General features: G+C 52.3%; 1 protein-coding gene across 1 annotated transcript in view; it reads left to right on the top strand.

The window, feature by feature from the left end:
- Nucleotides 1-510: 510 nt before the first annotated feature.
- MN1 (MN1 proto-oncogene, transcriptional regulator) overlaps nucleotides 511-27122 on the top strand; it is a 46758-nt gene continuing 20146 nt past the window's right edge. Inside the window, exon 1 of the mRNA XM_081036653.1 lies at nucleotides 511-4418. Coding sequence (XP_080892779.1) covers nucleotides 644-4418 — 3775 coding nt within the window. The 5' untranslated portion in view covers nucleotides 511-643. The remainder of the gene's footprint in view (nucleotides 4419-27122) is intronic.

Below are 27122 nucleotides of genomic sequence, written 5' to 3'. Positions count from 1 at the left end.
CCCGCTGAAGAAACCATAGCCGCTTGCTCGGGGCTTCCGGGGACCGTGCGAGCGGATCGCGTTTGGCGGAGGCTCGGGCTGCGGAGCGCGGGGACTCAGGGGGGAGGGGGGAGGGACCGCTCTGTCCGTGCCCGGGCGCCAACCACGGCTTTGAAGGGTCTCCCTGCCCAGCCCTTTAGCAGCTCCTCCACGGACTCGGGGAAGCTTCGGGCGGCGTCCTGGGGCTCCCCACCCAACCCGATCGGACTTAAGAAGGTGATTGCTCTGCTCTCCCTCCCTTCTTCCCGCCTCCTTCCCCCCACTTAACTTTTTGTCTCCACTCGCCTGCAGCTCCGTCCCCTCCCTTCATACCCATCCGCGGCTGTGCCAACCGCCCGGGGCATGGGCCCCCCAACACCGCTCCAGGAGGCCCCGCGGCGCCACAAGATGTGAGAGGCCCGCGTGGGGCAGACCCAGAGCTTGGGAAGAGGAGCTGATAGCCCCCAGCTTCCACAGGCCAGGCGAGGTGGCAGCGCGCGCTGCGCCCCCGCGGTGCTGACCGTCGCGGAGCGCGGGACCCAGGGCCGGAACGAGTAGCTGGCCGGAGGCGCGCCGCGGAGAACAGGCTGTCATGCCCTATTGATCTTCGTGCCCCCCGCCAAGTATGTTTGGGCTGGACCAATTCGAGCCCCACATCAACAGCAGGAACGCTGGCCAGGGCGAGAGGAACTTTAACGAGGCCGGACTAAGCATGAACACCCACTTTAAGGCCCCTGCCTTCCACGCGGGGGGACCTCCTGGCTCCGTGGACCCTGCCATGAGCGCTCTGGGCGAGCCCCCGATCTTGGGCATGAACATGGAGCCTTACGGCTTCCACGCGCGCGGCCACTCGGAGTTGCACGCGGGGGGGCTGCAGGCGCAGCCGGTGCACGGATTCTTTGGAGGCCAGCAGCCGCACCACGGCCACCCCGGAGGCCACCACCCCCACCAACATCACCCCCACTTCGGGGGCAACTTCGGCGCCCCAGACCCAGGGGCCTCGTGCCTGCACGGGGGTCGCCTGCTCGGCTACGGCGGCGCTGGCGGCGGCCTGGGCAGTCAGCCGCCCTTCGCCGAGGGTTACGATCACATGGCCGAGAGCCAGGGGCCGGAGAGCTTCGGCCCGCAGCGACCGGGGAACCTCCCGGACTTCCACAGTTCGGGCGCCTCGGGCCACGCCGTGCCTGCCCCATGCTTGCCGCTGGACCAGAGCCCTAACCGAGCCGCCTCCTTCCACGGCCTGCCCGCCTCCAGCGGCTCCGATTCCCACAGTCTGGAGCCCCGGAGGGTGGCGAACCAAGGAGCCGTCGACTCGCTGGAATACAATTACCCGGGTGAGGCGCCCTCGGGACATTTCGACATGTTTTCGCCGTCCGATTCTGAGGGGCAGCTGCCTCATTATGCGGCAGGTCGCCAGGTTCCCGGCGGCTCTTTCCCGGGTGCCTCAGCCATGCCCAGAGCGGCGGGCATGGTGGGCTTGTCTAAAATGCACGCCCAGCAGCAGCAGCAGCAGCAGCAGCAGCCACAGCCGCAGCCGCAGCAGCCGCCGCAACCACACGGTGTGTTCTTCGAAAGGTTCGGAGGGGCCCGCAAGATGCCCGTGGGCTTGGAGCCTGGGGTAGGCTCCAGGCACCCGTTAATGCAGCCTCCCCAGCAGGCCCCACCGCCCCCTCAGCAGCAGCCCCCGCAGCCGCCGCCGCCGCCCCCGCAGCCCCAGCCCCAGCAGCAGCCACCGCCGCCCGGGCTTCTGGTCCGACAAAATTCGTGCCCGCCTGCGCTCCCGCGGCCCCAGCAGGGCGAGGCGGGCACGCCCAGCGGCGGCCTGCAGGACGGGGGCCCCATGTTGCCCAGCCAACACGCTCAGTTCGAATACCCCATCCACCGGCTGGAGAACCGGAGCATGCACCCTTATTCCGAGCCGGTGTTCAACATGCAGCACCCCCCTCCGCAGCAGGCGCCCAACCAGCGGCTGCAGCATTTCGACGCACCCCCCTACATGAATGTGGCCAAGAGGCCGCGCTTTGACTTCCCCGGCAGCGCGGGAGTGGACCGCTGCGCTTCGTGGAACGGCGGCATGCACAACGGCGCGCTGGACAACCACCTCTCGCCCTCTGCCTACTCCGGCCTACCCGGCGAATTCACGCCGCCGGTGCCGGACAGCTTCCCCTCGGGGCCCCCCCTGCAGCATCCGGCCCCGGACCACCCGTCCCTGCAGCAGCAGCAGCAGCAGCAGCAGCAACAGCAGCAGCAGCAGCAGCAGCAGCAACAGCGCCAGAACGCGGCCCTCATGATTAAGCAGATGGCGTCGCGGAATCAGCAGCAGCGGCTGCGCCAACCCAACCTGGCCCAGCTAGGCCATCCCGGGGACGTGGGCCAGGGCAGCCTGGTTCACGGCGGCCCGGTGGGAGGCATGGCCCCGCCGAACTTTGAGCGCGAAAGCAGCGGCGTGGGCGCGGGGCGCCTGGGCACCTTCGAGCAGCAGGCGCCGCACTTGGCGCAGGAGAGCGCGTGGTTCCCAGGTCCGCACCCGCCGCCGGGTGACCTACTGCCCCGCAGGATGGGCGGCTCGGGCCTGCCTGCAGACTGCGGCCCGCACGACCCCGGGCTGGCGCCGCCCCCTCCGCCCGGGGGCTCGGGAGTGCTGTTCCGGGGCCCTCTGCAGGAGCCGCTGAGGATGCCCGGAGAGGGCCACGTGCCCGCGCTGCCCTCCCCGGGCCTGCAGTTCGGGGGCAGCCTGGCGGGCCTAGGTCAACTGCAGTCGCCGGGGGCTGGGGTAGGACTGCCTAGCGCTCCCTCCGAGCGCCGGCCCCCGCCGCCGGATTTCACGGCGCCGGCACTCGGGGGCCAGCCTAGCTTCCCGTTCGGTGCCGCGAACCGACAGGCCACGCCGCACAGCGGCCCAGGCGTGAACTCGCCCCCAAGTGCGGGCGGGGGCGGCGGCAGCACGGGCAGCGGTGGCGGGGGCGCGTACCCGCCGCAGCCTGATTTCCAGCCCAGCCAGCGCTCTTCGGCCAGTAAGCTGGGCGCGCTTTCGCTGGGCTCCTTCAACAAGCCAAGCTCCAAGGACAACCTGTTCGGTCAGAGCTGCCTGGCTGCGCTCTCCACCGCCTGCCAGAACATGATTGCCAGTCTCGGGGCCCCCAACCTCAACGTGACCTTCAACAAGAAGAACCCGCCCGAGGGCAAGAGGAAACTGAGCCAGAACGAGACCGACGGCGCGACCGTGGCCGGCAACCCGGGCTCGGATTACTTTCCCGGGGGGACTGCTCCTGGGGTCCCAGGGCCCGGAGTTCCGTCGGGGACCAGTAGCAGCGGCTCCAAAGCCTCGGGGCCGCCCAACCCGCCCGCCCAGGGGGACAGCACCAGCCTCTCCCCCAACTATACCCTGGAATCAACGTCGGGGAACGACGGCAAGCCGGTCCCCGGGGGCGGCGGCCGGGGACGGGGTCGAAGAAAAAGGGACAGTGGTCATGTGAGCCCCGGGACCTTCTTCGACAAGTACTCTGCAGCGCCGGACAGCGGGGGCGCGCCCGGGGTGAGCCCAGGGCAGCAGCAGGCACCGGGCGCAGCCGTCGGGGGAAGCTCTACCAGCGAGGCGCGCGGGGCTCCGACGCCTCACGAGAAAGCGCTCACGTCGCCGTCGTGGGGGAAGGGGGCCGAATTGCTCCTGGGGGACCAGCCGGACCTCATGGCTTCCCTGGACGGTGGGGCCAAATCGGACAGTAGTTCCCCGCACGTGGGCGAGTTCGCCTCAGAGGAGGTGAGCACCAGCTACGCGAACGAGGACGAGGTGTCATCCAGCTCCGACAACCCCCCGGCTCTGGCCAAAGCGAGTAGGAGCCCCCTGGTAACAGGCTCGCCCAAACTCCCCCCCAGGGGGGTGGGCGCAGGAGAACACGGACCGAAGGCACCCCCGCCCCCGCTGGGCCTGGGCATCATGTCTACCTCTACCTCGACCCCTGACAGCTATGGCGGCGGCGGGGGCGCTGGCCATCCTGGCACACCTGGCCTGGAGCAGGTCCGGACCCCGACGAGCAGCAGCGGTGCACCACCACCCGATGAGATCCACCCCCTGGAGATCCTCCAGGCACAGATCCAGTTGCAGAGGCAGCAGTTCAGCATCTCTGAGGACCAGCCCCTGGGGCTCAAGGGGGGCAAGAAGGCTGAGTGTGCCGTGGGGGCCTCCGGCGCGCAGAATGGAGACAGCGAGCTGGGCAGCTGCTGCTCAGAGGCTGTCAAAAGCGCCATGAGCACCATCGACCTGGACTCGCTGATGGCAGAGCACAGCGCCACCTGGTACATGCCGGCTGACAAGACCTTGGTGGACGGCGCCGACGACGACAACAAGACGCTGGCGCCCTGGGAGAAGGCCAAACCCCAGAACCCCAACAGCAAAGAAGGTATATGCGCTGTTCGGTTCCCTTCTCACCTCCCAGAGACCTGCCCCACCCCCATTGCAGGCCTTAGTTCCCCTGCCTTGAAGGTTCCCTGAAAGGGGGAGAGGGTCCTTTGAGGTTAGGAGAGCACAGGGCCTTCTTAATGCCCAACGCAGAGCTGGATATACCCTTCCTTTGGTTAGACCAAGGGCTCTGTGAGCCGACCCCCTCTCCCTTCTTAGGTGCTGCCAGGTATATTCTAGTTCCACAGAATGGTTAAGAACTTAGATGGAAGCCCTTTGAGGACTATTGTAGAGTCTCCTCCCCTCAAGTTTTAGGTGAGTTGCTGGGTGCTCAGAAGACAAGGCTTGACTATCCTTTCACAGTAAGACCCCTCATCACCCTCAACATTCAGGCTGGTGCCACTTCTTAGGAGTTACATGCCGCCCTTCCTGGCAGGACACCTGGGAAATTGTGTTAATGCCTCCCCACCTAGTCAGCCAGCCTTCAGCTCCAGCTCCCTGCAGTGTGCCAGCATCTTTAGGAAAAAAAAGTTCCCAGCATCACTGAGAGGCAACGCCTAATGTGACATTTGTTCCTGAAGAGTAGCTGTTTTGTCTCTTCTTAACTATTAGAGTTTCATTGAAAAACTGGAGACCTGTAGGGGTTGGAGCCAGGCAGACTTATAGGTGTGCAACTCCTTGAAATTTGGTGGTGGCTCGGGTGGAAGTGGGGTCTGTTTGTCAGAGGCCAGACGGCTCAACCAGGGTATCATTTGTGTATGGGGATATGGGGATATATACTTAAGGCACAAAGGACGTGCGTTCGTTCATCAATATCTCTCCGGCTTTGGTGACAGATGTCCAGTCCCAGCTCTCCTTTGCATTCTAAGCACTTCCTCTCCACCAGGCCTGGAGGCTTTTAAGGTGGGTGGGGTAGGAGTTAGTCAATGACCCGCCATTGCGGTTAAAGTAATAACAGTTTTTTAACCTAAGGAAGACTGGGCTGCAACCCATTTTATTTTAATGGGGCTTTTTTCACCCATGGATAATGGCTTCTTAAAATTAGGTAACATCATTTCTCCTCCCATTCCTATCTTTTTCTTTTAAACCTTAGTTGAATCCCCTTGATTTTACCAGGTTGAATATTATCATGAAGCCAGTGGCTGACAATTTAACTCTGTCTGTAAAAAAATACATCCCTTGATTCTCACTCTTAGAGTTCCTTTTCTCTGCCTTCGTTTTTTCTAGTCCTCCCCACATCCTGCCACCCCTTGACCCTGGGTTTAAGGTGAGGGTGGGTTTTAGGAGAGCGGGATGGGGCCAGAAGGGGAGGGGAAGTGCAGCCAGAGTTGGGTGGCTCAGAACTTGGGGCTTTCAGGGCGCCTATCCCGGATAGCTTTCCCGCTTAGGTTTTCTAATTCATGAATGCGGCCTCGCTGCTTTTCTCTTTGTTCGCCTACTGCCCAGCCCGGGACGCCGCTCTCTCATTTGAAGCTGGGTGTTTAGCATGCACAGCAGACGCTGGGGCCAGCATCAGCATTCTCCAGGCTTCTCCCAGGCAAGGCCATAAATTGGTTAGTTTGGGACCCTCTGCTTCTTCTCTCCCCTCCTTTTAAAAATGGAGTTGGACACAGCATCCTGCTTGCTCGGGGCCCCCCTTCTCTTTTATTTTCTTGTACACAACATCTCGATCGCCACCAATCGATAGCTGGTTAGCACAAATCCCAGCCCCTGTCACTTCTACCTGGCTTGGCCTGGCTGCCCCTTCTTCTCCGCCATCTCCCATCCCCCCAGTAATTAAGAACATATTGGCCAAAATGGGGTGAGAAAAGTTAAAAAAGAAAACCCGATTTAGAGAATTAGTAAAGAAACCAGTAGCGCTTTGCAGTCTTTTGAAGGACCTTAGGTGAAGAGGAATTGGGTGGTTTTAATGAGGTTTTTTTGTTGTTGTTGTTGTTTTTTTAAGGTATTGCACCCTCACTCCCCAGTTGATGCAACTATATTCCTTTACAGAAAAAAATAAATGAAAAGATGCAGGCTGTGAATGAAGAAATGTCATTAAAGAAATGTTTTGTTTTGCTTGTTTCATTATCATCATCAGAGGAGGGAAAATATTTTTTTGGAAACAGATGCTAGTCACTTTAGGGTGGATTTCCCCTATAGGCTCTATGCAGCCCTCCCCTGCACACAGGAGGACAGAGATCCCTTTGGGGACAGGCTGGGGGCTGGCTGCCTTAGAGGCATCAGCAGGGACACCCACTTGACCTCTTTTGTTTTCCACTCTGTGATATGGGAAGGACAGTTTCCTAGATAAAGCCCTGAATTGAGGCCACTCACAGCTTCTGCAGCCTTGGTGCTGCTAGTTAAGGCTTTATAAAGTGTCTACATCCCTTTGCTGCTCCCTTACTGGTAGTAAATAAGGATGATTAAACTTTTCATTATGATAACACCCTACAGTTCCATCTGCACATGTTGTATAAATAGGTACACAGAGCCTTCAACAGGCCCCTGAGTCCCCTGGCTGAAAATCAGAGTGAAGTGTGCCACTTCGAAGTAGAGTAAAAAAAAAAAAAAAAAAAAAAAAAAATTAAAGTAAAACGTTTAGCTTTTCCCTAAACGTATGCCTATGTGGTCCCATCAGCCAAGAAGCAGTGGTGTTCAGCGGCTTTGAATAATACTTTCTCTAGGTTCCAGCCCCAGCAAGCACTTTCTTTCACCCATCACCCACCCCCCCTTTCAGGCAAAGCCCATTTTTGTAATGATATTTTATTTTCTCATGCCGTAAAACACGCCAGTACTAATGTGATTAAATATTAACACCGTTTCTGAAATTCTTCGCTCCGATGACAAAATACTAGTCGGTATTTAACAAAATGATTCGTGCTCGGATTGGAGAGAACGAATAAGTCTTCAGAACTGCACAAGCCGTGTAGCCACTGGGACGTGCCCAGGTTGTCTTATGGGGTTTAGATGTCCTTTGGAGAGGAGGGAACTCGACTAGCAAGTTGCAGTTCTAGAAAAGTCTAGGCCGGAATGACATGTGATTATAATTTTTTGCCAGGAAAGTGAACCTCTCCAAATTATGCTTCCCCTGACTTCTTAATCAACCCACCAAACAACTTTTATATAATGAAACTCTACATCTCATCATGAGGTTCTGTTTGCACAAAGTTGGCCGGGGGGAAGGGTGAGATTGTGCAAAGGGAAAAAAAAAATACAGCCTGAGTTTGGGCCTAGTCGGATATCTATTAAATCAGCGAGGATTACATGAATTTGCAATTAATTTGCAAAATCATTCACCTATTTTTGTAATAGGTGTGTGGCTATGAAGGAATTTCAAAACAGATTGAGAAGGAGAAGTAATGATAGATTGTAGATGAAGGATATTAAGTTTGAAGAAGTTATGTTTCCCTCCCTCCTGTCCCTTCCTTATGATTTTCAAAGCTTGAATTAACCATATTCTGTTACAAGTTTATCCTTGCCCAACTTCCATTCTGTTGGTTGCCTTCTATCTTAAAATGGAGAGAAGTCTAGAAATGCTCTTTCACATACACTGAAATGGGAGAGGTCTCTGTATTCGCTTTGCATGCAATCCAGCCCTTTTTGGAAGTATGACATTTTTACAGTGATGCGGGAGAAATTTTTGGAATTTCATGCTTCCTTCAGTGTTCCAGTGGGAACACAATAAGCAGTGCTGAGAAATCCAAGGCAGGCAGGATTTGAACACTGATTTTCCTTAGACATGGGGCAGGCTTAGGGGAGGTGGGGGTGTTCTAGTGCTGTTTTTCTGAGTCATTTCCCCCACTCCCCGCACAGTGGAGAGAATTTTAAGGCTCACTCAAACTTGTTTGGGAGAAGGCAAAGAGCCTTGCATTCCCATTTCCCGGTGAAATCATCCAGAAAGGGTTGCATGCCTTCATGTGACTTTTGCAGCCTCCGGAAGATGTAACCCAAAACTTCGCAGGTGTTAATCAGGGGTAACGTAAACAGGAGCCCCCTTTGTGCAGCTGACATTAGGGGCTGCTTGCTCCCTGGCTAGTCCGGGACATTCTACTACTGTTCTTGGTGCTTGTTTAATATTTCATGGCTGTAATAAACCTGTCTTCTTTGCCCGCCTCCCGACATAAAACCCCAACCTAGCACACATCTGCAATTACACATTTCTACTAAATATTAATAAAGGACAAGGATGTTTTAAAGGGCTGAAGCTTATCGGTGTTGAACTTGTCATGGTTTTTGCCACTGGATTTTTCTGGCTGTTTTGATTTCCAATAGCCACTGCCTTCTAATATGTAATATATACTTAACTATTCATATACATATATACAATTTGGGTAGATTGAAGGGCTTTCCTCAAGGATAGCTTTCTTTAATGTAAATTCATTTAGATGTCTTGTGAGGCCCCTTCAGACCGGAAGTAAGAGACTGTTGAAATGTACTTCTATTTTATTGAGGTTTCTAGGAAAGGAGTGAGGGTTGGTTAATCTAATTTCTCTTTCTAGCAATGAAATTCTATGGTTCCTGATATGATTTTGTTTGCCTGGCAGAGGTATTTAAATTTCCACAAAGAATCTTAATAGGTCCTGAAAATAGGGCTGCCCTCTCCAAGAAGTTACTTGATACTCCCTGCTGATATAAAATCTACATCTTTAATAAACATTCTGGGAGGACCAGGTGAAATTAGAGGAGGGAAATTTTTCGCACTGTGGAAGGGCAAACTTGAATATATATCCTTGGAATTTCACTGGGGCTTCTCAACTCACTCCACGCTGGAAGATTTTAGCAAAATCACCTTTCTCTCCACTCGAGTGACAAAAACATCGGTAGTGGTCTTTGCCGTGGGAGTGAGTGATCTCCTTTGCCGAAAGCATTTAGAAGATAAATACTCCTAGTAAGGAATACTGTATTTACCTCTGGTTAATTTTAGAGATTAAAAGGCTATCGCTTTATGTAATAGGATCAAATGTTTCGGGAGTGTGTGAGGGGCAAGCAGTCCTCCTCAACACGTTACAACATAAAAACACCAAACCCTGTCATGCCAGAGGGGACCTGCATTTATTGGGGCCCCCTGTAACCAGTGGGTGTACTTTGTAGCCATTCCTCACTGCCCCCCTGCTTGTTCCACCCAAGTCTTCAGTCTGGAGGGGTTGGAATAGCCTCGCTTCATCTTGACTTAAGTCCGGATTTGAGTTGCCTGGCCGATGTGTTTGTTTTAGGACGATGTCTATTTTTAGGCACGTCTTGGGTGGACAGATTTGAGTGTGGGTTTTGATTGCTAGTGGCTGAGATGTTGATATATACATGAGTGCGTGATTGAGAAGAGACATTTGGGGGAAAATTTTTTCAAGTTTCTTCGCCTTCTCGCACACACTAGAGCCAAACGGCGTGGTCTGAGGGGCCGGCTTGAAAGAGTACGGCAGTGGTGGGTGTCGGGTCGGGCTCTGTTGCCCATGGAGGAAAGCGGGGCCCTGTGAAGGAGTCCCCCTCTCTCTCCCCTGCTCCACCCCAGTGTACACACGTATACATATGTATGGCCACGTGTATTGTATTTTCATCAAATCACCCAGCTACTTTCCCAGTTTACCCTTAATCTACTTTCTGAAGGCCAGTAGAGAAAGAAGCTCTCAATGGCCTTAGCTGGCAGGTTCTGATTCTGTAGAGGACTGAGTGAGCGCAAATCCTAAAAATAGAGTGAGGAATTTGAAGATCGTAATTATGAAATCTTGGCCTCTCGGGCCTCCTGGGCTGTAGGTGACTCTGGTCTGCAGGATTTCGGTAGCAAACGCACAGGTCGCCCCTCGCGGGTTTTGTGCGAGGGCATACATGGAGGTACCTCGCTGGCTGACTTCAGCTAACACCACTCTTTAGCCAGGGAGGAATCTTTGAATCAGTGCCCACCCCTCCACTCCCCCATTCTCCCTCCCAGCTGTGGGAAGCGGACCCTGCTTCTCACTTATGGAAATTCCTCTCCTTTATTGTAATCTTTTGGTACCAGCGACGTGGCGGAGATGACGCTGGGCTTTCGAATTAGTCACAGCCTTGTCTTCAGGGACCCTCTGTGTTCTGATGTACAACAGCGCAGCTGACGGTCCCAAACTCCGTACCACTCAGGACCTGAAGGCAGAGATGGTTCTGGGGCGCTGGCACCTTTTGTTCGGTGGGTAGTCCAGCGCAGAGGTGGCCCTGGTCATTTTCTTCCATCTTCGGAGAATGCTACAGCATGCATCCAAACACACGGCTTCACCCCCAGGAATCAGTTATTTTAGGGTGTGAGTGAGAAGACACCTGTGTGTGTGCACTTCAGGGGTCTCGAGCTCCAAACTTATTTTGTAACCGAGACTGAAAAGCAGAGTTAAGTTTAATTTATTGGAGTGAGGAGGGACGTGTGAGAGACATCATTCCCACAGGGTGTAATCGTCTCTCAGGCCCGCTTTGTTTGCTGGCCTGCATTTTGATCAGTGGCCTCTGAGGTTTGGGAAATAAGTGGAGGGTCTGCTCCCAACATGGGGTTTGCCCAGAAAGGACATGGGGTGGAAGTGGCAGAGAAAATGCCACAGATTTCCAAGGAGCTCTTTATAACTCGTGCCTGATAGCTTCAAATTTTGGCCCTACAAGGCCATGTCGGATTGGCACCTCTGGCACCTACTTAATGGGGGTCTGTCGTAGCCACAGTGTCCCAAATTCTCATTCTCCCCTTTGACTGAGAAAGCTGGTAGTTTTTCATAATCACCGCTTCCTTGAGAAGCTGGACACAGAGAGAGAACTTTATAGCGATGGTGTGCATATCCTTTCACAATATTATACATCACCATGTGGACCCAAATGCCCTTTACACATAAAGACAATTGAATTTAATAGTTTGGAGGTCTGGGCGCTTTCACGATCACAAATTAGCTCTTTCCGAATGTCCCAGAAGGAGAATCATTCATGGAATAGATTTGTCCAAAAGGGGGGAAAAGTCTCAGTAAACATCCCAACACAAACTCACATTGTTGGGGGAAAGCAGGTTTTTAGGTTCTGATCTTTAAAGCTTAGGGGTCCAGCGACATCAGCTTGCCCCACTTCCCCTAGAGCTGGTAGGATCTGCCGTGTGACTCAAAGTGTCCCTCTTCCTTTCCATCTTCGATCCCTCTGTGGAAGGTCTTGGACTCCTTATGAAATGTCTGACCCTGGGATTCGATCGTTGAAGCTGTCTCTGGTTTTTGGGGTTGCAGTCTGACTTGGTGTTTGGTTTGGGTGAAATGAGGTATGTTGGGCAATGGTTTGCGGAAGCAGGGAGACCCTGTGTCAAAGGCAAATTTGGGGTTCATTGCTGAGGATGGCCTTTGGAAAGTCGAGTGCTTTGAAGACACTGGTGGGGAGGGACCAGGTCTTGCATTTATGCTGCGTGTCTCAAAAACGATCTCTGCGGCTGCTCAGAAGTGGACGGCGCTTATGCCTTTGGAGGAAACGTGGACTAACTGGTGCTGAGGCGTTTCACGGTCTTTTTCCCCTGCTCCCTCTTCCAGTAGCCTGTCTTGTGAGAACTACGTGGCCCGGAGATGTGTTCAGTTCTGAGAGTTTAACATTCGTTTGTTTTTTTTCTTCTCATTGCTGATAATAATTGAAAGAGTGTTGGGGCACAAAGATTTCATTTGATCTTACAGCTCAGGGCAAAAATGTCTCTGGAGCTACTTGGTCTCAGGCCCTTCTGACACAGTTGGCTTTGCATGGTGTGTCCCGGGAAGTTGTCTGCCCCAAGTGGAGGGCCCTCGTGTGGTGTTCCTGGACGTATGTGGGAGCTTCTGGAATGCTAATGAGTGAACAGTTAATGAGTGACAGTTAATGAGTGAACTCCTCCACAAACATACTTGCACACACATGCACGCACACACACACACACACACACCCTGCTCCCTGTTCCTTTGTCATCCAGGGCAAGGTGAAATGTCAAAAAGATATGACCCTTTTCAGTTACCATGAAGCAGTGTTTTCAGATGCCCTTGGATCTCGGAACACAAGCATTGTCGAGTGATTGGCAACGACCACCAGGAATAAAATACTTCTGAGGGACCATCTTATGATGGGAGAGGGGGTGGGGGAGGCCGCAGAACACATAGCCGGCTTTGAAATCCCCAAAGCTGAGCCTTTCACAGAAAGCAAGGGTTGGCTGAGAATTCGCTGAGAATACGTGGGTCTGTCCTGTCCACGTGGGCTCTTTCAGAAGTCCTTGAAAATGTTAAGGCCCATGTCCTAATGTGGATACTCGGACCTCCTTTCCTATGAGCCGGAAACACCCCCAGTTAGGAAAACTGGATGGGGATTGAGGTGTGGATTATTTTCTCAGGGTGGGGACAGTAGTAGAGGGGGAAGAAATGCATTCATATGAATCGAAATGTTATTTACCGCACTTGGGGTTTAGGAGTGGAACATCATTTATAAATATGGAAGTCATTTATATAGTACCTCCTGGGTGAGGCTGGGAGTGAGTGCATTGCTTGGGGGCTGGTGTCAGCCATCGTAAAGGACAGAAAGTTCTTGGCCGAGTTCTCCCTGCTGGGCCTGGGGCTTCCACATGACTGCAGCTGTTTTGGGGGAAATCGATGTGGAGGACCCAGCCTGGGACTCCTAACCGCATGTGGGTCTGTTAGCAATCAGGGCCCGTTTCTGTTTAGTTAGTGGTCGAGGCAGACGCACGGGGCAGGGGGGATGAAGACCCAGATGGGCCCTGGGTGGGTTGAGCCCTAGTAACGTGCCTGTGGCTAACTTCTCCTGAAGAGGAGACGGCCCCATGAGGCCTGCTACAGATGCATTGAGTTTCACAGATGTGCCCAGATTTTTTCATAAAAGAGGGATAGTGGGGTGGGAAAAAGGACTGACCTTTCCCCTGGTGATCCCATAAAGTGACCACCAAGGCTTTCCTCCCAGCACTGAGCCTCTTCAGGGATAATCTTGCCTTTCACAGACCTCGCAGGCAGGTCCCACTGCCTTGAAATGCAAGCAATGCCCTCCCACACAATATGTATATTTTTCCTTTTTTTTTTTTTTTTTTTTTCTTGAATGGTAGGCAAAAAGAGAACGAAAGTAAGTGACGAATTCAGCAAGAGGAAGATTTCCCTGACTCGAAATAAGCCAAGTGTGGAAAGGAGCTAGAGAAATTAGCGTCTCCTTTTTCCTCCCCTTCAGGGGACCCACAGTCCAGCCATCAGCAGCCCTTAATGCTTTTGTAGTGAGGCCTAATTGGCTCAAAACAAATTGACCATTTTCATCCCTTGCAATGTGACTTTTGGTGCTTGTTTAGTATTTGAGGGGAGCGAGGCTGTGGACCAAAATTTGGCTTTTTTAAACAGGAGCAATTTCACGATCCTTATGCCGTGACTATTTCTAAATTGTCTGGGCATAAAGCTCTGGATGCCTTCTGCCGGTTTCGGCTCAAGTGCAAGCATGCACGCACACACACACCCACCCATGCACACACACATGCACACACAGGCTGGAGAAGTCGTAATAAGAAATGCAAAAATAAAGGTTTTGTTCCCCCCTCCCCCCAAGAAGAAGCTCATACCAAGTTTCGGCCCCATTCAGTTTTAAGTAGAAGCTTATTGATCTCATGTGGTCAATTTTTGCCGAATTTGTAATCCCGTTAGGCCTCGGGGAGAGGCATGATTAATTTACTTGTACAGTTCACTCTTTTGGGTCAGTTTAGTTAATAAGCATTTGTTTTGTGCTCAGTGTGTGTGAAGCATTTTGCTGGGATTGGAACTGTGTGTGTGTGTGTGTGTGTGTGTGTGTGTGTGTGTGTGTAATGAGGTGAGTATACACACTAATGGGCCCACTTGCCCACCAGTGAATAAAGGCCCTCAGTCTTGGGTCCCACCTCCTCCCCAGGAAGAGAGGGCGAGTGGCCCTTCAACCATCACTTGTCAGGGAGGAGGGAGAAAAAGCCCAATGGTCCAACAAATCCAGCCTCCCAGAGCCTTCGAGAAAGCCAGAGGACATGGACTTCCTCCTGGTATCACGGTCCCGGAAAGTTTCTGAGCATTAATTCTTAATTGACTGGGAGCTGAGCGCTGACATGGAGAAGAGTTTGGAATCTTAAACCACGTTGGAGCACCTTCCATGCTGCTGCTTGACAAATGGTGGTGCTGGGGGTATGTGTGTGTAACTTTTAGAGAAACGCATGGTTTGACTTCCAAAGAAGGAAGAAAAAGTATGCATACGTCTCTAAAGCTGGGGTAACGAAAAACAAAGCAAAACAGCCCGTAGCAGTTTTGGCTTTTCGGAACACTCAATCTCAAAAGTGGAGCCTGTGTCATTTTGATGGTTCAGGAGTTTCAGTGGGTGGGGTTGGGGGGGTGCCTCTGGGTGCTCCCCTCTTCCTCCCTGGGCTCCTCACACAGCCTTCCTGTTTTGCTGCTTCTAGATGATGGGCTAAAATTCCACTTTTATTATTACTATTTTCTAAAGACAGGTTTTGGCCATAATAGTTTTGGAGCAAATGCTTTCCTGAGCACCCTCACCCCCTATTTGCTTAATTCCTCGCACACATTTTCCACTGAGGCTTTGCCTTTGCAGAGTGAGGGCTGGACTCACTCTGTGAATATTTTCGGCACGGAGCCAGCCTGCAATGAACTTCAGGCTCTGAGGAAACCGGCATTGGGAGAGATGAGGATACAATTTCTTTTTTTTATGTGGGCCCGTTAAAGTCTAATGGACATTGGTGTCTGGCCTTATATTTGGAGAGGGTCTTTATCTAACCCTTAAAACCAGAGTCGTTTCCGGTAATTACGACACCCCAGACTAGACCACTAAATCTTCCAGAAGCTTGTCTGGAAGATGGTGGCGGCAGGGGTGGGAGGGACCGAGGGGCACACCTGTTACCTGTATCTGCTATAATTACGACATTTCTAGACTCCTTGTTTGAAAGGAAAAATTCAGGGACTGTGTAGTTGCGGAAGAGAACAGCCTGAGGCGTTCTGTCTCCTGGCAGCGAAATCACAGGGGCCCCCACTCTCAGTGCCCATCATAGCCCCTGCATTTCCTAAATGAATTAATTTAGCTCCTCGACATTTGGTATTAAGTAAGTAGTTATTCTGGGAATCCAAGAGAGAAAAGAGCTGGAAGACTTTTTTTTTTTTTTTTTTTTTTAACTTTTTGGAAAAAAGAGAAAGTGTTTCATTTTGAAGTTTGAGAGGACTGGGCCTCCATGAGTGTGCTGTCATAGGGGAGGACACGTTTGGTGGGAGGTGGCAGGACATGGCAAAGCCGCCTAGCCCCATCCTCACCTGTGATTTTGCTTCTCTACGGAGGGGATTTTTCCATTGTTAAGAACCTCAGAGACCACAACACCCCAACTCCCGGAGTTTGGCAGTATTGTTTAGAATACCCTCGCTTTTCAAATTGAGAGAAACTTAGTTTAATGGGAAAATAGCAGTATTACTATCTTGGTGATATTTGCTTTAGTGTTTAAAAATAGTTTGTTTTCATATCCTGAATTTCATCCTTTCTTGTTTGCTTGTTTGATGGAAACGCGCGCGCGCGCGCGCGCGTGTGTGTGTGTGGGGGTACCAGTACACACATCTATGCACATGCAGGTAGTCAAATGGATGCAATTGCGTACCCCAAAATTGGTTGCAATTTCACAGATGGCTAAAGGGATCCAGAACATTTGCTTTTAACTTAAACCATCGTGTTCCTTCCTCCCCCATCAGTAGACCACTCCCAAACCCCCTACCCTCACCTCCCTCAGCAATATTTATTTCTTTCTTAAAAAAGGCATGCCGGGCCTGTTTGCTGAGATCCCTGTTGGAATCGATTTTCTGGGGTTATGTATTAAATGTGTTTGAGGGCGATTTCAGCCCTTAGCCCGGTCGCCCCAGCACTAATGGTAGCAGGGCCGATTATAGAGAGGCAAAGAATATTGTAAATGGCTTATGCAGAAAAACCATTTAGATAAAAATGCAATTTTCTCTTCTGCATAGAGTGCTAAGAATTAATAGCACATTCTTTCTAAATGGGTATTTTTATATTATATTTTCCTCCTAATGAAATTCTTTTCCCAAACAGGAGCATGTTTCATTTGAAACTTTACAGTAAAATTGATCTGTTTTTTAGCCTGCAAAATCTGGTGTCCCTTCCCTCCCTACTTTGTGCCCAAGATTTTTGAAGTTAGATGGTGCATAGGATGGGAATGGGGGTTCTGTCACTTCACTGTCCTTATTAAGGTTAAGGACAGGGAGAGGGGCTGGGTTTACCCACATTTTGTTTTTTTCTTCCTTTCTTCCTGGAGTGAATTGTGGGTATTTGATGATTTCAACAAAGAGAGAAACTGGTCTTGGAATTTCAGCTCTTTGTGCTTGTTGCCCCCAGCCTGTCACCTTCCCTGAGCAGGAGGCTCACCTCACTTATCTGAGGGAATTTCCCACCATCCTCTAGGTGTGTCCCTTTCTCCCTGGCTTCTTCATTACTTCAGGGAGACCACTGGCCAGTCCCTGCTTTCCATTACATGACAGCTGTGAAAGAGGATGCTTTCAGCTCCCAGGCACCCTCTGAAGAGGCGGTTCCTGTGGGCCGGCTTTCCGCCAGGGCCTATGTGGCCATTTTGAGAGGAATGGAAATTCTGAACTTCTTAGAAGACCGACTTCATGCATTCCAGTAGAAGCTTGTGGCAGCCTCGTTGTGGAAAGTCTATGAGAGTTTATGGCACTAGCTGCCATGGGCCAGTGTCTGCTGACCCAGTTTTTCCTGCCTGGGTATGTGTATGTGGAGATAGGGGTGAGACCTGCGTTGGCAGTTTAGATGTCCAGACGTGACAGCCGTCGAAGCTGTCGTGTTGCCGTAGATGACACCTGTGTATAGTTCTCACTACTGAAGTAGCACGAAAGTGAAAGTTTAGGTCAAGTTTTAGAATGGGAAAGATCTCCCATTTTTGTGCCCCATCTCCATAACGTTTTCCAGCTGAGCAATCCAAGGCCCAGTGAGGGCAATCAACTCAGCCAAGATGACACAGCGCCGCTGCAGAATAAGCATTGGACTATAGAGCTGACCTTGGCCTTCCCTTACTGCTTCTTGACCCCCTTATCTGGGAGCTAGGATCTGAATTTGTTTGGCTAAACCTTGTGCAAACTGGGGCCAGGGTCTTCTTAAACCAGAAGTTTGCAAACCTTTTGCAGAAAGCACCACGACACACATTCCTGACAACAGCCGCCCTTGCTCCCCTTCCTCTTACGGAGGTGGACATTGTAGAGGAGACAATTCTTGACCTTGGGGAAACCGCATAGTACCTGATCCTGCCAGACAAACGGTCGGGTTTCAGGCCTGGCCCTTTGACTTTTCTGAGCTGCGTGACTGTAGCCGCTTCTGTGCCCCAGCTTGGTTTCCTCATTAATAAAATTGAAACGAGGAAAACAAAAATTTTTTTTACCTCATAGAAGTATCGTGAGGACTAGGTGGGATGCTTTTAGCTAAATAGGACTAAATAGGATGATCATAATGATGTGATTAAGAGCACAGGCTCTGGGGCTAGACTACCTGTGTTCCAACCCTAGCAACTCCACTTCCTAGCTGTGTGACCTTGGGCAGCTTCCTTAACCTTGCTGTGCCTCCATTTCCTCTTCCGTGAAAGACAACAATAATAGTTCCTACCTCCTGGGGGTGGGAGGATTCAGTGAGTTAACAGATACACGAAGAGCTACTCAAAAGACTGCCTGACACAGAGCCAGTGCTGTGACAGCACCAGCTTTCATTGACCATCTTAGTAAGGCTGTCTTCTGACCACCTACTGCATGTCAGATGTTTCTTGGGCAGTGTCATATGATTGTTCAAAGTGCAAGATGGCCCTGCTGTTATTGTTTGTTCCATCGTGGGGATGATGAAATGAATCCCAGAGAGGCTAGGTGGCTTGTCCTCGGCTATCGAGTGATACAGGCTGGAGGGGAACCACACCAGGCTGTGCGTCAGGCGCCTGGCACTGGGGACTTGCCGTGTCACAGGGCAGGGCTGGGCTGGAACCCACCACTCCTGCAGCAGCAATCTCAGGCCTCACTCTTGGACCCTTTCCTTGTTTGGAGCAGTCAGACCCCGTGCAGCCAGCCATGGTCAGGCACAGGTGGCTGGTGACGTGCCACGATATTTCGGTATTTATCTTCCCCCTGATGGCTCTCCCTGTGCACTGAAGGAACAGTTCCTAGATATGTGTGAGTAATGGTCAACCTTTTTGTTAAAGGAATTCATGAGACGAGTCGATCTCGGCCTTTGAGCACTTTGCCAGGAGCTTGTGCCGACCGTAAACAATCTGGGAGCTGGCAAGAGAAAAATTAACCCCCTGTTATCTGGTACCTCAGGTGGGTCTTCCGGAACCGGGCAGGCTTGGGCTGAACAGGGAGAGTGAGAGCAAGAGTGATTAAGCTCCAGGTGAGGTGGGAGGGTCTAACAGTCAGGCAGGCCTGGGTTCGAATTCCAGCTGTGCTATATGTGTGCTGTGTGACCTTGGGCATGTGGTTCACCTCTCTGAGCCTGGGTTTCCTCACCTGTAACACAAGTGTAATCCCTGTGCCCCGCTCAGAGGGTTGCTGGATGGGTTGATGAACCCAGTGCCCTGGGGGCAGCGAGCAGCAGGATAGGTTGGTGAGAGCAAATGCTTTGGAATCAGCTGGAGGGGTGTTATTCTCTGATCCCATGGATAAGTCACAGCACCTCTCTTAGCCTCAGTATCCTCTGCTGCAAACCGTGGAGAGTAACACACATCCTTGAGGGCCCTAGCCTTGGTCCTTACCCTGGGGTGACATGGTCCTCACCCCAAGGGAACACTTGGCAGTGTCTGGAGATGTTTTTGCTTGTCACAACTGCAAAAGAGGGAGACTGCTACTGGCACGTAAAGGGTAGAGGCCAGGGATGCCGCTAAACTCCCACAATGCACAGGGCCGTATCCACCTCCTTCCCCCAAAAAGAATTATCCAGCCCAGAAGTCAAAAGTGCCGAGGTTGAAAAACACCGAACTTCAGTGAGGGATTGAGATTACATTGAAAATAATACTGAAACCATGGTAGCAAAGTCTGAATTCAAAGTGCCTGGAATATTTATTCATTCAACAAATGCGTACCAAGCCCTTGCCCTGTGGCAGCACTGTTCTAGGTGCTGGGATGCAGTGGGGAATCAGACAGAGAAAAGCCCCTGCCCTCATGGCGTTTACATTCTAGGGGAGGGAACAGCCAGCCAGACAAACAACAAAGAAGCATGTCACAGAGTGAGCAAGGCCAGGAACAGGAAATGAGAAGAAGGCTGGGTGGGAGGGGGTGGTATATGAGAGTTTCTAGACTGGGCCACGAGGGAGGCCTCTGTGAAGTGGTGACAGTAAGTCGAGACCCGAAGAATGAGAAGGAGCTGGCCAGTGGTGTGCTGGTGACTAACTGATAACAACCTCCGTCTCGGGGCAGAGGGGAGAGAGATGCTTGAAGCATTGCCAATTCCCCTGGTGTAAAGATTCCCTTCATGGCCGATATCAAGCTCCCAATGTAATGTCAGCTGTCAATCAGCTTGTAGAATTCCTGGATATTTAACAATAGGTTCCCACAGCCCCGGATCCAGCCCTGTCGAGCTCTGCAGGAAGGGTGTTCCAGAAGAGTGGATAGCAAGTGCAGGATCCCTGAGGCAGGACTGAGCTGGCATGTTCCAGGAATGGGGAGGGGCAGTGTGGGGGGAGAGACAGTCCCCATGGCACACAGTAGATGTGCAGTTAATGTGGGTTGTATCTGAGCCCAAAGTATCCGAGAAAACGTCTGTTTTCTTCTCTTCCTTCATGCCCTTCTGAGGAAGCAGAAACTCCCTTCCAATAGTTTGGCGGTGCCTGGGCCACAGGTTAGGACAGGGGGTGTCCTCCCCTTCCCAGGACAAGGTGCTCAGGCCCCAAGGGGGGGCTCAGCCTGCCACAGGTGGGGGGCGTGGGGAATGTCCGTTCCCTCCCCTATCTGGCCAGGCCACGATTTATGTCCCGGACCAGGGAGACTCTGCTTCCTTCTTTTCCCAGGCATTGTTCTCTGGGCCTGACAGAGGTCACCCGGGCAGGAAGGTACAGGCCCTGCTGGGGCCAGCCTGAGGAGGCACAGAGGGGCTGAGCCCTGGGTGACCTGGGCTGGTGTTCACCTTCTGGAAGCTTTTCTTTTCCTTTCCTCCTTGATTCTCTGAGTCACAAAGGAATCATAACAGGCTGCAGTCACCGAGTGCCAATCACGCCAAGCCTCGTTTTCATAAAGGAGAAAACTGAGGTTCAGAGAGGCCAAGGGACCTGCCTAAGGTTGCCCAGCTTGGAGGCAGAGTGTGGATTCATACCTGGGCCTATCTGACTTGGGAGCCTGTGCTCAGAACCGCTAAGGACCAGAAGGGACGCTGATTTCTCAACAGATGCTTGAAATAAAAACTGACTCACGGTCTCGCCACCCCCAGCAGTTGCCAGCCGTGTCATTGACTGTTCCAATCTTCACCATCTGTTCTCCACCAGTGAAGGGACAGCGGCCAGAGGCCCAGGCCTTGGGCCCAGGAGATGGCGTGGTGTAATTGGGACAGGCCCTGCAACCTCTCTGAGCCTCGCTCTGCCTGCCTGTCAAATGGGTCAATTCTGGTCTCTCCTAGGAGCCTGTGAGCGGGGAGTATCTGTCCCCTTCTTTTGGTGTGCCCTGCACCACATGCCAGAACCATCGTTGTGAACAAAACAGACACCAGGCCTGTTGGCGGAGGGAATTACCCCCATCAACGTGTAGATAAAAGGGACAATTGCATTAATGTTCCCCGGGAAATTGGCCACTGTAGGGAGAGAGGGTGTGCGGTGGACCCTTTGGCCAGGTGGTTGTGACGTATGAGTGGAGATGAGAATGAAGACACTGTGGCAGCTATCCCCAGTACCTGGCACTGGCTCGGCCACACTAGGTGCCCGATGATTAAATGAACAAAGAAACGGGCTTTGTCAACTGCAGGGGTGCACCCCTACTTGGTCCCAGGGTTGAGGGGTAAGTGCCCTGTACAGAGATGGCATGGCACCCTGATATTCCTGAGACTTAGCAGGGGGGATAGGTGTTTCCTTTACAGGGGCAGGGATGGGGGTGGGTCAAGGTCCAGGATCCCAGCCCCCATGTCTGCAGGGGTGAGTAGGGAAGGGAGGCGGCCCTCAGGATTGGATTTTTCTAGTTCCACTTGCCTCCTTTCTCCATTCCCAACACTGGTTTCTGCCAGCACCTCCCTTCTGTGGGTTGTGCTTGCCCAAGACCTAGTGACCCTAGACACAGCCACTGTCCCTTCCGAGGCTTGTTGCAGACATCAGGGCCCGCCTCACCATGGTGGCTAGAAGAGGATGCTGGAATTTCCTCTGTTAGTCACCCAACCGCTGGCCACTATAGCTGGCTATTACATCCCAGATCTCCGGGAGGAAGACAGCGCAGGAAGTCAGGGCCTCGGTCATAACAGCTCTGCCTCCCCCTGGACTTGTCTCTTTACTGTCCTGGGCCTCAGTTTCCTTATCTGTTTTTCTTGGTCAAACAGGGTCATGGTGAAGATTACGGGAGAAAATGAAAAGCACTCAGCCCTGTGTCTGGCACATCGTAGAGGTCGCTAAACCTTGACATAAATACAGATATTTTCTACCCCTCAGGCAGGAGGAATCGGGATCCTACAAGGGGAAGAGGTGGTATGCTGCAGAAAGTAGGGGAGCAGGTGCCCCTTTATAGGGTCCCTCATTGCCCAATGGGCAGTGAGAAATTGGCCTGCAGAGTTTTGGAGGATGAGCTTGGGTGTGGAGGGTAGAGATGGTGGCCCCTGTGTTTGGCAGAAATTCCCCAGATGACTAGATGTTTTGAAACTTAAGTCATTGAGAAAATGGATTTGAGATTAAAAAAAAAAAATCATGTATTTTCTGGAGCCCCTTAGAATTTTCAATCCCTTGGCCCCATAGTCCCACTTCTTCGATTCTCTCTTTGTATATACGGTGTGGAAAAACAGTCCCTTGCTAGTGTTAGGTAACTTTTCTAAAAATCATGGCAACAATGCTCATAACATATTAAAAATATTATTCTCTCCTTCTACTTTGTATAGAGATGGTGACATGTTCTCCATGGGCAGTTAAGAAACAAACCATGTGTATCCCTTAAAAACTGTTCCTGGCTGGTAGGCAGCCCGGATCACTACTACCTACTACTTTGTCACGGGTCTGGGTCACTGGCTTGGGACAGAAAAGACAGACCCTGTAGGATTTTCCTTCTGTTTCTCCCCAAGTCCATGCGATGGTGTGCAAGCCCGTTGGCTGGAGATTTCTTCTAGATTTTGCTTTTGGAAAGAAATCTCTTCTGATTCTCTACCTCCAGCATTAATTACAATTTTAATCAAACAAAGGTGTGCTGGTGAGGAGAGTACATAGGGAGCAAAATCCTATCTCTGCCCAAGCGGGGGTACGTCCTCATCCCCCTTGAATTTTAAGGACCTGGTGTATCCACTCTTTGCATGCTAGTCCCTGGGGGACAGAAAAATATCTCCCGCTGTGGTTGGTTCCCCAGGTGTTTGCTCGGTCTCCTTCTCTCCAGCCATTACCCCCTCCTCTTTTTCCTTCTCTCCCTTTCATTCCTGAAACAATTGTCCAGGCCAGTTCCTTTGGGCCCCTCCACATTCCCGGCCAAAAACAAAAACCATTCTTAACCCCCATGACCAGGCCTGCAGTCATTTTGTCTGGTATGTGGCGTCTGCCTAGAGTGGGGTGGGGGGCATGCATGCTTCCAATTTATATTCTGGCATGCCAGCTTCAAGGGGAGCAGGGGCTGGGGTGGGGGAAGGCCTTAAGGAGCAGGGAGCCCAGAACCACCAGATTTCAAGAGAGGAGAGAGCGGGTGAAGGAAGGACCACAAGCTCAGGCGTCCCAGGCCGGGGGTCTGAGGCCAACCCAGGGACATGAGAGGATTCAAACCCATGCAGACCAGGCCCAGTCCTTCACACCGCCGTGCCCCTGCCCCCCGCCACTTATTAGCCACCTTGTGTGGACTTTGGATTTTACTCTGTATTCTATTTGGTTATTATTATTTTTAATGAGGTCAGACTGAAAATCCATCTGCCTAGGCAGGCCTGCCTAGGTTAGCAGGCAATTAAACTGGAGACTAACCTCTTAATTAGGGTTTCCCTGTGTAAATCTCATTTGATAAATTCTTTATCATCCTTGGCTTTAACTACCGTGAGGCTTGGAGAGGGGATTGGGCTCCCTGTGGGACCTCGAGATGAATCCCCCCCCCCAGAGGCTGCCCCTCTCTGCAAATGGGCGGGGGGTGGCACCGACAGCCAGAACCTCCCCCCAGGAAGGCCTGCAAGAGAGGCCCTTTTCAGAGTTAATTAATCAGAAAATCTAGTGGTGCCCAGTGATTCTGGAGAACTTGTCTGCCACCTTTTCATTCTCCTGGTCCCCTCTGCCTCCCTTCTAGGTCTTTCTTTTAAAAAAATGATTTTGGGGAGGGTGAACTGAACTGTGCTAAAGGAAATGTGCAGCCTCCCCTCCTTCCTCGTCACCACCCTGCCACTTCTACCCAACCTGTTTGTGTGGATGGTTACATTTTTTTCCTTCCCTTTTTTAAATGCAAGTGCGGCTGGGAGTGGAAATGTCAGGGGTCAGGCTTCAGGCTGCAGGGAGCATGGGGGCAGCCTCAGCTGCTGTCTTTGCCGGTCAGGAGAAATCAGAGCTGAGCTTAACCCTTTGGAGCCCAGCTCCTGCCTGTGGGTTCTGGGCGCTTCTTCCTACTGTCTTCATTAGAACTGGGATTTTGTCACCGGGACTCCTTTTTCAGGGTTTTTGGTGGGGTAGGGGGCGGCAGTCCCAGCAGAATCCCTTAGAAGGTCAAGTTGCATTTGTGGTCCCTCAGCATGTGCGGAGCACTTAGGGAGTGCTGGGACTGGGCTCCACATGCCACTCATTTGGACAAGGTTGGTGGGGCAGGCCAGGCCACTTTCACTGCTTTAATCCCATCAGCGTCCCAGGAGACATCCTTTGTACAGATAGGAAACCAAGGCCCAGGAGGCGTGGTGATGTGTTGAGTCTCCCAGCTTATCACAGGCGGGGGTAGGGTTGGGGCCCAGGGCTCCCTGTTCTGAACCCTTGATTCCCGTGTACCAGAGCCCCCCCCAACCCCCACACACCCTGGGAATAAGAGGAGAGGCCTGATTTAAGAATGGCGTTTTGGCTCCTTACACCAGTCTACAGTCTTTGAAGGGGCAGGGTGACCAGTTTGAGAGGCAGGTGTGACTCACTTGTGGTACCCTCACACCCCTGTGAAGCAGCTGCTTCTGTTGACCCATTTCACAGATGAGGTAAGTGAGGTACCAGGAGGGAAAGGGTGTGCCTGTGGGTGTGGCTGGCGGGTGGGAAAGCCGGATCTGTCCCCCATCTTTCTGCCCACTGGTCCAGGCTGCCCCTCAGCATGGAGATACCAGCAGTCCCTGGAGACTGGAAAGCAGTACAGAGCTCCTGTTCACTGGGTGTCCTCCACTCCTGTAGTTACCTAAGGGCAATAGCGAGATGGATGGTCTGTGAAATGGGGCTCAAGAGAAGGTGCAGGTGGCCGGGATTTGTCAGGGTAACAGGGTTCCTGGATAGCAGTGGCTTAGGTCAGCACCTGGCTGAGCTGCCCCCAGCACACAGGGCCCATAGGCAGTGATCACAGATGTTCTCTCTGCACCTCGGTTTCCTCATCTGTAAAGAGCGGATAATGCAGTGTCAACCTCGTGGGTTCTATGGGGGAGAGACTACACCTGTTGATACACATTCACCCTTATGATTCGTGACTCACACCTGTTAAGCATCAACATATACTAACTTTTACTATTACTATTTATTCCTAATCTTGGAGAAAAAGAAATGTAGGCACCAACTAAGTCCTAAAGGGAAGAAACCCGATGTTACGAGAAGCTCCTCTACAGAGAGCCAGGAGTGTGAGGGTTTCTCGTGGGAACCAGTGAGAGCTGGGAGCGGTTGACGTTGGAACCTGGGCTGTGTGGCTCTGGCAGGTCACCGCACCTCTCTGTGCTCTGATGGTAGGGAGTGAAGGCTAGCTTCCTCGGTTGGCAATGGGATGAGTCTGGACCTGGCATCTGCAGGGCGGTGGGCAGAGAAGGATCTCCTTCCTGACTTTGCCCTTAACTGGGCAGTGGCTTTGGGACCCACCCTGCTGGCATTGAAGCTTAGAGGAAGCGATACACCCAGATGTGTTTTGCAGCCTCCAAGAAGCTGCTCAGAGGTCATGGATTATTATTAGAATAATAGAAAGTGGTATCGTTTCTCTGAAATCTGAGCGTGCAGGAGGCATAGCACGTGGCAGCTCCATGTCTATTCAGGAGTCCGTTTGCTCTGTGTCTGCCCTGAAGAGGGCACCTTGGGGATGGAGAGAGATAGTCATGTAGATAAAAAGACCCAAGTTGTTGTGGGACCTGGTTTTGCATCTTGGTGCCTTCTTCTGTTGTGTGGCCTTGAGAGAAGTCATGTCGCTACTGTACACCTCAGTTTTCTCGTCTCTAAAATGGGTATAGTAGACTTCCTACTGTACAGGGTGGCTGTGAGGACTAAGTGAAGTGAGGCATTCAGGGTGCCAGTCTGGGCTCCCACATGATAATGCCATATACGTGGTCACTGGTCACCTGTCACCGTGACAACTCAGACTGAGTTTGGAAACGTCCTTGGAGCCGCCTGAAGCAGAACTTGAATTCTCCCCATGCCCGCTTGTGGCCTCCCTTCCTCCCTCCCTCTGAAACCAAAGCCCAGCATCTGTTTCCCCAGGAGCTGTTTAATATTCTGCCTTGGTAAAATGAACTCACTGGAGCCACCCGAAAACAGCTGAATGAACCCCCGGCGCCCGGCGGCCTTTCAGAGCGGCTCCAGGCCCCCCTTGGGTCTTGGGAGGCTGACAACGACAGCAGCTGTGGGAGAGGGGCCCCTTTTTCTTCTTAGTGCCTCAGGGGAGACTGTGCCCCCAAATGGGGCTCCTGGAGGGCTGGGTAGGGAGCAAGCTGGAGCCTGGGGAGGGGTGGCCTGGGTTTCCCGGCCTGTTTGGGGCCTCATTTGTACTTCTTGGCTCAGAGGTTCTGTGTGTGGGGCCTCCTTAGGGAGGCTTAGAAAGCTCGGCCTTCCCCCAGTTCTTCAGATCCTTCCCCACCCCAGCCTCAAACTGTGCCCAGTGGAGGCAGGAGGCCCCAGCTTGCAAGTAGCATTGTTGGACGATGATGATGATGAGGATACAGTGATAGCAGCATCCAGTGAGCACGGCCGAGTGCCAAACACTATGCTAAGCATGTCGTCTGCACTATCTTACTGACTCCTCAGAACCACTGGGGCAGTTTACTCTTTGACAGATGAGGAAACTGAGGCCCAAGAAGTGAGCTGGCTTGTCTAAGATCATGCAGCTATGAAGTGGCCAAGCAGGGCTTCAACCAGAGCCCGGTTTGTTTTTTAATGGCACACGAATGTCTGCCCTTGATCCTTTGGGACCCAGTGGCCTCTTCTGTCAATGGGGGTGGGGGGTGAGGTGGTGGCGGTGGTCTACCATGCCCACCTACAAGGTTGTTGGAAGTTAAGTGATGTCATGCCATGGAGCATTTCCCCCAGGCATACAGTCGGTGCTCACTTAAGTGCTACCTGTTATCATTACTTGATCACGTTGTAACCCCTGTTGCCTGTTCAGTGCAAATCTCAGGGCGGCTCCACTCGCCCCACCTCCCAGGTGTTCCTGTGTGCCTTGAT

Source organism: Rhinolophus hipposideros, assembly GCF_964194185.1.
Source record: "Rhinolophus hipposideros genome assembly, chromosome: 24".
Taxonomy (NCBI): domain Eukaryota; kingdom Metazoa; phylum Chordata; class Mammalia; order Chiroptera; family Rhinolophidae; genus Rhinolophus; species Rhinolophus hipposideros.
Note: the sequence above shows the minus strand (reverse complement) of the source record. Positions and strands in the feature narration are given on the sequence as shown.